General features: G+C 45.2%; 1 protein-coding gene across 1 annotated transcript in view; it reads right to left on the minus strand.

Annotated features, from left to right (window-relative positions):
• CNTFR (ciliary neurotrophic factor receptor) overlaps window positions 1-11,534 on the minus strand; it is an 88,097-nt gene extending 76,563 nt beyond the window's left edge. The window contains exon 1 of the mRNA XM_068106805.2: window positions 11,278-11,534. Within this exon, the coding sequence (XP_067962906.1) occupies window positions 11,278-11,298 (21 nt within the window). The 5' untranslated portion in view covers window positions 11,299-11,534. The remainder of the gene's footprint in view (window positions 1-11,277) is intronic.
• Window positions 11,535-12,107: the final 573 nt, after the last annotated feature.

Genomic DNA, 12,107 nt, shown 5'->3' on the forward strand with positions numbered 1-12,107 from the left:
ACAAACTAGTTGTGGTTATCATAGCGGCCACAACTAATTTTGTGAAATCCAAGTTCGTCAAATCAAATGGATCTGAGCGTTGGTGTTAAAATCCAAAAATGTTATTTTGTGGTTCCACGTCATCAGAGCGATTTTTACGTCACTCCTTTCATTTATATCAGAACAAATACTGTATACCAAAATCTCGGCTTATGGAAAACAAAGGTGAAAGCCTCGAGTAAGAAGGAAACATACAGGTATATATATAGTTGGGCAGTGGAGCCACAGTTGGACATAACACCCCCCCCCCCCCCTTCCCACGCCTCCTCCCCCCAAGCCCTCTCCCTCCCACACATCTCCCTGCTCTCAAATGTTGTGTTTGTGTGCTTCCCCTTCTCTCCCCATCTTGTTTTCCGCTCCCTCTTTTTATATATTTTGTTTGTCTGGTTGATTTGTTTGTGAAGTAAATGTTAGCTCTTTCACGAGCCTCGATTCAGTATACAAAAAACAAAAAAAACAAAAAAAAAACACGCAAGGGCAAAGAGAGCAAAGGGAAGAAGGGGAAGAATGGGGATGTGAGGAAAGGTTAGGATAGCTAGGGTAGGGAAGGGCAGTGCAAGGTAGGGTAGGGTAGGGAAGGGCAGTGCAAGGTAGGGTAAGGCAGGGAATGGCAGCGCAGAGTAGGGAAGAGAAGGGAAGGGCAAGGAAGGACAGTGCAGGGAAGGGCAGTGCAGGGAAGGGCAGTGTAGGGCAGTGTAGGGTAGGGAAGGGTAGGGCAGTGTAGGGCAGGGAAGGGAAGGGTAGGGCAGAGTAGGGCAAGGTAGGGCAGTGTAGGGCAGTGTAGGGTAGGGCAGAGCAGGACAGGGTAGGGTAGGTTAGGGTAGGGTAGGTTAGGGCAGGACCTGGGGAATAAAGACAGTAATCTGCAATGTTGGGTTAATGGGAGTAGAAAATATTACGGGTATGGATGGGGGATGACATGAAAAGTGATTGAATTAAGAAACATCATTATGTTGTGCATACGCACGAAGTATCTAATGAAAATGGTAAAGAAAACCACAAAGTACCTAAGTATTTAAAGGTGGTGGCCGAGCTACCATCGCATATTAAATGACAGTTTCACACTTATGGGGTCACCAAACAAGATCCCAATACAGTACATCAAGGAAATTCTCCTGCATATCAAGATTCATTATAACGTGTACTTTGTTGGAATACTACAGTGGAGGGTTTAGAAACGACTTCATTAAAGTTTTAGGTAATCCACTTCCACCCACATAATTGCAATGATAATGGTGTGAAATTGTTTTTAATTACAGTTGTTGAGGTTCCTTACAGAGTTTGTATAACAAGTTCAACATCCTCAAAATTAGGCATTTATGGAGGATATAAATGGATATTGGCAGGAATTGTCCCTCTTTCACTTACGGGGGGGGGGGGGGGGGGGGTAATGTTGTAGGGGTAAAGGATTTGTATGGGGCGATAACTTTGGCTTAATAAATTATTTAAATATTTCCAATCTACTGCACAGGTAAAATTAATGGACGCCACCGTTGATGTGATGCAATGGGCCTAAAGGTTGTTTATTTTGTTCAGTTTAATTTGGCTGTTTTTTTGTCCTGCTTCCTGTCTGATGCTGTGTAATACACAGTTAACGATGTGTGTTCATTCATTTCGTATGCAGCCTGTGGATGCTAGTTGCATCATTGCTGGGTGTGTGGCTGTGCCACTGATGCAGTGCCCCCTGTAGGTTAGAGCAGGAATACGGAATACCCTCAGTGCGCAGTGAGTCGATACCTTGTGTACGGAGAAAAAAACGGAACAGTATTAAAATGAGGGGGAAGAAACACCAACAGCAGAGTTGAAGGACAAGATAGAGGGAGACTTGGATAAATAAGTGACGTGGGGAGGAAAACCGGGTAGGAGATGATGCATGGGGTTGGCAAGATTGATACAGAAGCAAATTCTCAGGAAGGATAAACTGGAAATTTGGAAGGAGGTGAGATTGGGGTTGGGGGGAAGGGAGGGGGGGGGGGGAAGTTAACAGGGATAGAAAATACCATAGTTTTGGATGGGGGATGATCTGAGATGCTGATGAAAAGTGTTGACCTGATGTTGCGCATGGAGGATGTAGCATCAGAATACCAGGCCTTAGATGAAACAACAAAAAAAAAAGAACTGAAGAAATAGAGAAATGAAGAGAAGGAAAAATACTGCAAGAGTTTTTGAGGAACTGGAAATTTGCATTTTGAAAAGGAGCCGGTTATAACTGTTGGGAAAGGTATTAGAAGGTAAACAAGCGTTACGCCTAGCTCCCCCGTCGGTGAAGTGATGTGAGTTGACAAAGTGGAAGACGCAAGGCGGCCATCTTGGATTTTGACGTGGCGACCCAATTTTCAATAGCGTTCTTCCTTATGCGTAGATACACCCACACACCAGATTAGAAGTTATTAGTTCGTTTATTTTTCAAGATATTCCACTCACAATGTTCATACATATATATGGTGCCGGCCATCTTGGATTTGGACGTGGCGACCCAATTTTCAATGGCGTTCTTCCTTATTCCTGGATACACCCACACACCAGATTATAAGTTAGTAGTTCGTTTATTTTTAAAAGATATTCCACTCACAATGTTCATACATATATATGGTGGCGGCCATCTTGGATTTGGACGTGGCGACCCAATTTTCAATAGCATTCTTCCTTATTCCTGGATACACCCACACACCAGATTATAAGTAAGTAGTTCGTTTATTTTTAAAAGATATTCCGCTCACAAGGTTCAGACATACATGGCGTCAGACATACTTGGCGGCGGCCATCTTGGATTTTGACGTGGGTTGTACCCACACACCAAATTAGAATTCAGTCCTTCGCTTACGCACGCACGCACCCACGTTCGCACGCACGCCCGCATGCACGGACGGAGGGGAAAACCATAGTCCCCCTTTCTCTCCACGGTGCGACGGGGGACAATAATTCCAGATCTTATCGATGAAGGGAAAGAAACAAACATAATGGCCCATCCTTGAATTGCCAACAGCCACTCAATAATCACGTGACGTAGTGGCTTGCTGAGTATTTTGTGGTCTAGCTAATGGTGGAGGTATACAAGCAGCCTGCTCTCAGGAGCAGAAACCGAAGTAATAGCTCCAGAAATAGGAAAGAGAGCCACTATTGCGGCGTAATTATATTACAGTTAGACTAAGTATGTTTATCGTAGTGAGTGGTAAAATTGTGGAGCCTTCAGAGGAGATGGGAAAGTTTGTCTTCATTCGTGTGCAACACAAGGCTGCGGGGTAGCATCATTGGCTGAGGGAGCGGCTGTACCGCTGACGCAATGACCTATGGGAAAGTTGAGAGGAGTTTTAAAAAGAGAAATGGGAAGAAATTGAGTTTTAGAAGCATTAAATGTAAGTTGATGACATTTGCCCAACTGAGAAATCTTGTCCAAATCTGAATTTATCGAGTACTTGTGATAAAACGAGATGTAGTTTGAGCAAGAGATGAAGCGGATGTGAAAAAGGTCGAAGAATATAATGTTGAGTAATCAGCATAGAAATGCATTTGGTTACTTGTTGAAGAAAGCAGATTTTTTTTTTTTTTTTTTGTATACTGAATCGAGGCTCGTGAAAGAGCTAAGATTTACTTCACAAACAAATCAACCAGACAAACAAAATATATAAAAAGAGGGAGCGGAAGACAAGATGGGGAGAGAAGGAGAAGCACACAAACACTTGAGAGCACACAACATTTGAGAGCAGGGAGATGTGTGGGAGGGAGAAGGCTTGGGGGGGAGGAGGCGTGGGAAGGGGGTTGGGGGGTAGGAGAAGTATAGAACACAAGGACACCAAGGACTTCCAGGACAGAAGTTGGTATTTCAAAAAAGTGGAATTGGGGTGAAATTAGCGGGGGTAGAAAAGATTAAGGTTTTGGATGGGGGAAGATAAGAGATGGTGGTGAACAGCTGTTTTAAAGACCTGGAGGGTGGAGTGGGATTGAAGAGAGTGAGGGAGTTTGTTCCAGAGGTGGGAGAAAAGAGGAATGAAGGAGTGAAGGTGAGCAGAGAGTCTTGATTTTGGCAGTTTAACCATAAGAGTGTTGCAGGCAGATCTTGTGCGACCTGTAGGAATATTTGCAGGACAGAGCCTAGAAAGCGCTGGGGGGGCAAGGCCAGAGAGGAGTCGGTAGAAGACGGAAAGACCACCAACCTGCCTGCGGTGAGTGAGTGAGAGGCCCTTGGAGTTAGCTTCATCGCGGGAGATTCCAATGATTCTGAATGCTTTGGTTTCAACAGCTTGAAGACGAGCTAGGTGTGAGGCAGGAGCACCAGCCCAGAGGGGAGAGCAGTATTCCATTGAGCTGCGGATGAAAGCCTTGTATGTGGTGAGGAGCTCAGGTGTGCCAAGGAAGGACTTCGCACGACGGAGGATGCCCAGTCGGCGACTGGCTTTGGTGGCCAGCTTGGAAATGTGGTTTTCCCAAGAAAGATCACGGCAGATAGTGAGACCCAAAAGCTTGAGGGACAGAACTTCTTGGAGACGATTGTTGAGAAAGTAGATTGGAGGGTTTTCCAGTCGGTCTTTTCGGAGAGACATCGTAACAGTGTGAGATTTGTCAGGATTGAAAGACATGTTCCACTTGTTTGCCCAGTCTGTGATTTTGTCCAGGTCTGCAGAGAGTGAGGAGGCTGCAGACTGCCGATCTGAGGGACGAAGAATGGAGCGACAGAGAGTAGAGTCATCAGCAAAGAGATAGAGAGGATTTTCAAGAGAGTCAGAGAGATCATTGATGAAGACCAGAAAAAGCATAGGGCCCAGAACACTGCCTTGGGGAACTCCAGCCTGAACAGGAAGAGGAGATGAGAGAAACCCATTCAGGGCCACACATTGACTACGACTAGAGAGGAAGTCCGCCAGCCATGCGTGGAGATTTCCATGGATACCAAAAGAGGAGAGTTTGGTGAGCAGAGCTGGGTGCCAGACCGTATCGAAGGCACGTGATATGTCAAGGGAGACAGGTCTAATTTCCTGTTTGGCATTGAGGACCTCCATCCATTGTTGAGAAAGCAGAAGCAGCATGTCCAGAGTAGAGTGACCAGGTCTGAAACCAAATTGATGATCAGAGATCAAGCCATTGGAGAAGAGGAAAGATTTCATATCTAAAGCAATGATGGATTCCATGACTTTGCTGATAATTGGGAGAAGGCTGATTGGTCTGTAGTTGCTGGGATCTGTTTTTGCACCTTTTTTGTGCAAAGCGGTGATGTTGGCAGATTTCCAAGCAGATGGCAGATGACCTTGAGCAAAAGAGAGGGTGAAGAGAACAGAGAGAGGGAGTGAAAGAGCGGAAGAACAGGATTTTAGGACCCGTGGGCTGATGCCGTCAGGTCCAGTTGCAGAATCAGAGTCGAGGGTTGACAGAAACTTTTCCACCTTGTCAGGAGGAAAGGACACAGAATCCACGAGTAGCTGGGTATGACTGGGTACGGTGGGTACAGAGAGGGATGGGTTTTGGACACAAGATTTAGAGGCAAACACAGAGTTGAGGCATTCAGCTTTTTCACGTGCGGAGTCAGCCGTGTGGCCGTTTGAGGTGAGGGAGGGGATGGAGGGGGAACAAACACCAGAAACAGATTTGACCAGACGCCACCAGGATTTGGAAGAGGGAGACAGATAAGAGAGTTCTGTCCTGAGAACGGAGAGATATTGTTTCCTGGCTCTCCTGAGGGTGGACACACTCTTGCTTCGGGCTTTGTGAAAGGAAATGAGATTTTCTTCATTTGGATTTGCTTTCCAGGAGACGAAAGCAAGTTGTTTCTGGGAAATAGCCTCACCACAAGATTCCGTGTACCATGGATGGGAGGAAGGGTATGACAACTGAAGACGAGATGGGATAAATCTGTGCATGAGAGAAAGCAATTTACTTTGGAAGAATTCCCAGGATGAGTTGATGTCAGAGGCGGTAGAGATGGGAGACCAGTCCAGATGATTGATGGCTGCTTGAAGACTGTGCCAGTTGGCCTGAGTGAAATGCCAGACTCGTCGACGCTGAGGAGGCTCTTTGAGAATGGTCAGAGAGATGTCCACTTTAACAAGCACATGATCAGATGAGCCGATTGGAGCAGAAGAGCAGCAGACATTTTCAGGGAAATTAGTCATAACCAAGTCCAGAAGAGAAGATGCTCCATTGACTGAGATCCGGGTCGGGAAATTGACAGATTGTGTCAGTCCCAGTGAATCACAGAAGTCCTTTGCTGAAGAGCCATGGCTGGTGAGAGAGGTACCCACACCCAGCCAACTGGCATGGTGACAATTGAAATCACCACATATGAGGAAGAGAGAGTTGGGATGGGTAGATAGAAGTTGGTCCATATTATCAGACAGTGAGATGTAGATGGAGTCATCACTGTTTGGTGGACGGCACAACACACATATGAACAAAAGGTGGGAGCGAAGGGGAAGCCGTAGCCAAAGGTATTCCTGGGGGTGAGGTGGAGAGAGGGCAGTGCAGGGCGAGTGAGGAAGAGAGGTTTTTTTATAAAGATAGCAACCCCCCCTCCAGAACGAGGCTCAGGTCTATCATACCGGAGGAGGGAGTAACCTGGGAGAGATACTATGGAATCAGAGACATCATGAAGGAGGAAAGTTTCTGTTAAGCAGATCACGTCTGGTTTGTCAGAAGCAACCTGTATGGAGAGATCAGTCAAGTTTGAGCGAAGGCCCCGGATGTTTGAGGTCCATACTGTTAAAGAAGAGGAAGGGGGAGCATCGGATACAGAACAGGGGTGGGGGGGGAGCGGTAGGGTAAGATGTGGAAGAGGAGGAAGAGGTAGGGAGAGTTGTTGAAGGTGTGTCAGAGATTTCAGAATAGCTTGGAGAAAGGGAAGAATGGGGCGGACAAAAGGTTTGATGGTGATTGGGTGAGGCGCAGTGAGGTGTTATTTGAGGAGGGGGAAGAGTGAGGCAGAAGGTTGAGGGAGATGAAGGTGAAAGTTGGAAGGGGGAAGAAGTGGGGAGGACGCTTTGAGGAGGAGGGGTGAGAGGGGAGTCTCGGAGGGGAGGAGTGAGGTAGAGTCTCGGAGGGGAGGGGTGTGGGGGGAGTTTAGGAGGGAAGGGGCAAGGGGGGAGATCTGAAAGGGATGGGTGATGGGGAAGATTAGGAGGGGAGGGTCAAGGGGGAAGATTTGAAAGAGATGGGTGATGGGGATGATTTGGAGGGGAGGGGCAAGGGGGTAGATTTAGAGGGGAGGGGTGATGGGGAAGTTTTGGAGAGGAGGGGTGATGGGGAAGTTTTGGAGGGAAGGGGTGATGGGGAAGATTTGGAGGGGAGGGGCAAGGGGGAAGATTTGAAAGGGATGGGTGATGGGGAATATTTGGAGGGGAGGGGCAAGGGGGAATATTTGAAAGAGATGGGTGATGGGGAAGATTTGGAGGGGAGGGGCAAGGGGGTGGATTTGGAGTGGAGGGGTGATGGGGAAGTTTTGAATGGGAGGGGTGATGGGGAAGTTTTTGAGGGAAGGGGTGATGGGGAAGTTTTGGAGGGAAGGGGTGATGGGGAAGATTTGGAGGGGAGGGGTGAGATTGGATTTTGAAAAATGTATGATTAATGGGAAACGAACATTTATTGCAAAATGAGTTTCTTGAGACCTTCGAGTCAAAAATACGTTTGAGGACGCTGAAGGATGGGTGGAGTTCTGGAGAGTTTAGGGAATGTATGAAAGAGGCACTATAACTGTAAGAGATGGAAAAAAATTTTTGGAATGAATTGATTTGGTGAGCAAGTCAAAAGCATCCTTTTATCGAAGAAGAAGAAAAAGGTGTTATAGTATATGACAGAATACAGTTCTTCAGGGGACAGTTGAAACATTTTTTAACGACGTGAACACATAATCACGAACAATGTGGTCGAAGAACGAACGAACAAATAAGAACGATTAACGGATAAGAACAGAGAAGGGAATTTTTTTTTTTTTTTTTGAGTTGAGATGAAAACAGAAACAGACCGAACGTGAACGTGAAAAATAGAGACCGAAAGTAATTGTGAGCACAATCAAAGAACCGCTGAGACAGAAACAAAGCCTCGAGCTAAGGTCAGACACGGTAGCCTACTAGTACTACACTAGGCCTCAGAATACGCGACACGAACTAACCGACGATTCTGTACACAGGTATGAAAAACCAACACCAAGAATACTATTAAAGACACACCAATAGTTACACACACCGAATGAAAGATACTGTTTCGACAAAAACAAAACACAATTGTGAAAAGTTACTTAACTTCGAAAGCGTGCGCGCATGAACATCTTTGAAGAGACGTGACCTCCAATCCTCCAAGATCATTGATAAAAAGAAGAAAGAGCGTATAAGACAGGACAGAACCCTGAGGGACACAGCTGTTGGTAGGAAAGGAGGGAGATGTTGAACCATCAGCAATTGTTGAGATAGAATGGTGGAAAATAAAGTTGGCTATGAGAGAGCAGAGTGAAGAAGGAAAGCTAAAAGAGATGAGCTTGGATGGCCCTGATGCCAAACACTGTCAAAATATATTGAGGTATGAAAGGCGACAACAAAAGATTCCCTGAAGTCTCAGAGAAGAAGACCAGATATTCCTAATATAAGAAAGGCCATCACCAGTAGATGTCGCCTTGTGAAAGCCATACTGATTGTCAGAGAGAAGACTGAGATTCAAGATGCTCGAGGAAAGGACAATTGAGAAGATGTTCAAAGACTTTGGAAACAGTCAAAGTCTGAGCAATAGGACGGTAGTTGGAAGGGTTTGAACAATCAACAATCACCCTTTTTAGAATTGGATGTAACAATGCCTGTTTCCTGGGAAAGGGAAACTCTTGATTTTTAAAACAGAAGAGAAATAAAAGACCAATCACAGGTGCCAGTACAGAGGCACACTCCTTCAAGATATGAGGAGGAATGCCATCTTGTCTGTAAACTTTGCTTGTGTCCAGAGAGAGAACTACTTTTTTGACTGCATGGAAATAGGGAGAGGCGTATGATTGCTAATGGGTGCATCAGGGGGTGTTGGAATGTTAGTGTCATCCAATGTGTAATTATAGGAGAAAAGGGAATCAAAAGAGTTGCTTTATCAGACAGAGAGACAGCTATAGTAACATCGGAACAGAAAAGTGAAGGAAAGGAAGAGCAACAGAAGTTGTCGGAGATACTTTTAGCGAAAGACCATAAAGACCGATAAGTGAAAGAAGAGGAGGGGTTGTTACTCTTCCTTTGGAGATTCTTCGCACCCCATAATGTGGGGAACTAGAGGCCACAAACTTGTTGGACTTTTCCATATTTGTACTTAGTGGTTTAAAGGAAAGAGAAACAATGTAAAGATATGGAGTGAAAATGAGTAGGATAAGTGTGTGGTGTAAATGGAAAGATAAATTAAAGCAAGTCCAGTAGCTTAGTTTGTGTGAGACAGAAAACAAGACCAGCAATCCTGACGTGCACGGGGAGTGTAGGATGGTTCCGGGCACCACTTTCATGCTCCTAAGTCCTGGGCAGTTCCTGTCTAGAACCTTCTAACTAAAACATCCTAGATGGCCGGTTTTCCCATCCCAGGAGCCGCCCTTAAGTAGTAGGTTTGTTTTTAGTCCTACTGGGTGTCTAGGCACCCTCCTCCCTTAGGCAGAGGATGTTGCCAATGACCCGACCATGAACAGGCAGTACCGGATACACGTTACCGGAAGCAGGTGGATATTTTAATTGCTGACTTGGCCTGACTTGGGACATTAAAGACTGTGCCGCAGTGCCTTTTGAAAATGATAGGCAATTGTGCATTGGTACCATGACCAAATTCGGAAATACTGCATCGGTCGAGGGAGGTTTCGGCAATTTCTTGCAAGGGGAGGGACCTGGTACCAACATACATTCGGCATGTATTCCCAGCGATGTGATACTTGTTACCTGTATTGCCTGTTGTGACACTAACCAGGGGATGGATGTGGAAAAACTGACCTATCACTGAGGATCCTAATTGAGGAACTTTGTAATATTTTTAACTGATGGGTTTGATATTTAACACGTCACAAAGTTCATCAATCATATTGATGTCTGATACTGTGATGGTCAACACACATGTGAAGTACATGTTTTGTTCCTCAGAAGGTATTATCATTCTGAGCTAAAGGTATTTCATCATCATCTGCTTAAAAGAGCTGCACAAACCTCGACTTCGACAACCCCTTGATACATATTCCTTGAACATAACCCAAGCATTCAAATGTAAAACATTCAGGTTGGACATTCTCAATATTACTCCACCTCACATAGCTGACCCCACCAAACATGCATGTTTGCATGATGTTGTTTGCATGATGACTCCACCAAACATGCATGTTTGCATGATGTTGTTTGGTTCCTACAGATTCATTCTGCTTAAATGATTTGTTTTCCCAGAATTCAGATGGACCGCATGGCTATCCATCTTCCATTGATGCGGAGTAAACCATGACATTTTCGACAACTATTTCTTAAATCATGGCTGTGACATCTGTTGGTATTAGTATGGTGGATGTCTAAGATTCCACGGCAACATTCATAAAGAATAGGAGAGCTATTGTATAGGAGAGCCGGAATTTTTTTTTGAAATTCCTGCCACCTTCAGTCGAACGCCAGGCCTGGCCATATCGTTAGTCAAAGACTTAGGCCCAGAAAACCTTTCCTGGTTGACTTCACAAATAGGTGAGATTAATAGTGGCCAAGATGTAATAGTAGTGGTAGGCAATCAGCCAGAGAGCCCCCTAGTGTGGACATTGAGGATACTGAACATATAACCAGGTCCAGGACCATGGAGGTTATATGGGTGGTGGCTTTACGGGGTAAGGGAAGACCAAGCTCGTTTATAATTCGGAATGCACAAAGCATGAGGCTCATGCAGCACTTCCAACAATGGCTATCAATGGCTGGGATGAACCAGGGAAAGAATGCAACCCCTGTATACAATGCGCCGCCAAAGCCGAGGATGCTCGGATAGCCGCAGAATGGTGAAATCATCCAGCGGAAGTGGCCATCCCATCAAATCTTAAAAATAAATACCGTACACCATAGTGGTCTCAACAACATTCAATACCATATTAAACTTCGGAATCGACGCACAGCCCGTTTGGATGGAGATGTGGCTTCCTATTGAAAAATGAGTTTGCCCTGAGCGCGAACCACACCGTTAAACAAGCACGTACATCGATGTCACTTTGTTGGGAGCGCTTTTATTAAACTCGGGGCGCCACATCGCTCTCAGCATTCCAAAAGCACACAGACAGGCTATCGGTCTCACCATTCCACGCAAGACTCCCATTTCCAGGCAGGGATACAGCTCGCGCAGTGCTCCCAGTCACCAAGCTGGGATGAACCGAGGAAATAACGCAACTTCGACAGGAAGAGGTAAAAGGGAGGAGGAAGAGGAGGAGAGTGAAAGTTCCAGGGAAAGTTACTGTTAGGGTCGCGAACACAACACAGCCTCCAAGCACAAAGCAATGGCAGGAGCCACATCCTTCAGCAATCAGATTATCATTTATCTGAATTTCTGCATCCAGCTGATAACATGTGTGTGTTGTCATATACAGTGTATTTAGAAACTCCCTATCTATTTAGTTATCCGTTATTTCTCTGAAATAGATAGAGACTTTATAAACACCCTGTACTGTGTCGTTTCCCTCGCTCACCAGAACGTGACAGCTCTTTAGACTTTGCTGCAATTAGGTGATTTACTGCAATTAAAAAATGTTGTTTGAGCTCAAATGAGTGAAGAGTGAGCAGAGACCTTTATTTAAAAATACCAAATAGACCCTTTAGCTTTTCCTATTTTTTTATCCCAACATCCCCATGACATTTTTCTCCTGTGTGCTCAACTGCTGGGAGTTTGCAACATGATAATTATTATTCTTGCCGAAGCCTAAAATTCCAGCTATCATTTAGTCAAAAGTCTGCCTGCTGCAATCCTTTGGATGCAAACGTGTCCACTGCTATTTTTCGCAACATTAGTCCAGTGGGTCTGTTGTAACCATGTCGATCTGGAATATTGATTGTCTTTCAATACAAGAGTGATCGGTTCACATTGGCTAGATGAAAATAAGGTGAAATTGAGTGTGGAAATAATTGAACAAA

Source organism: Myxine glutinosa, chromosome 2 (genome assembly GCF_964187855.1).
Source record: "Myxine glutinosa chromosome 2, kmMyxGlut1.1, whole genome shotgun sequence".
Classification (NCBI taxonomy): domain Eukaryota; kingdom Metazoa; phylum Chordata; class Myxini; order Myxiniformes; family Myxinidae; genus Myxine; species Myxine glutinosa.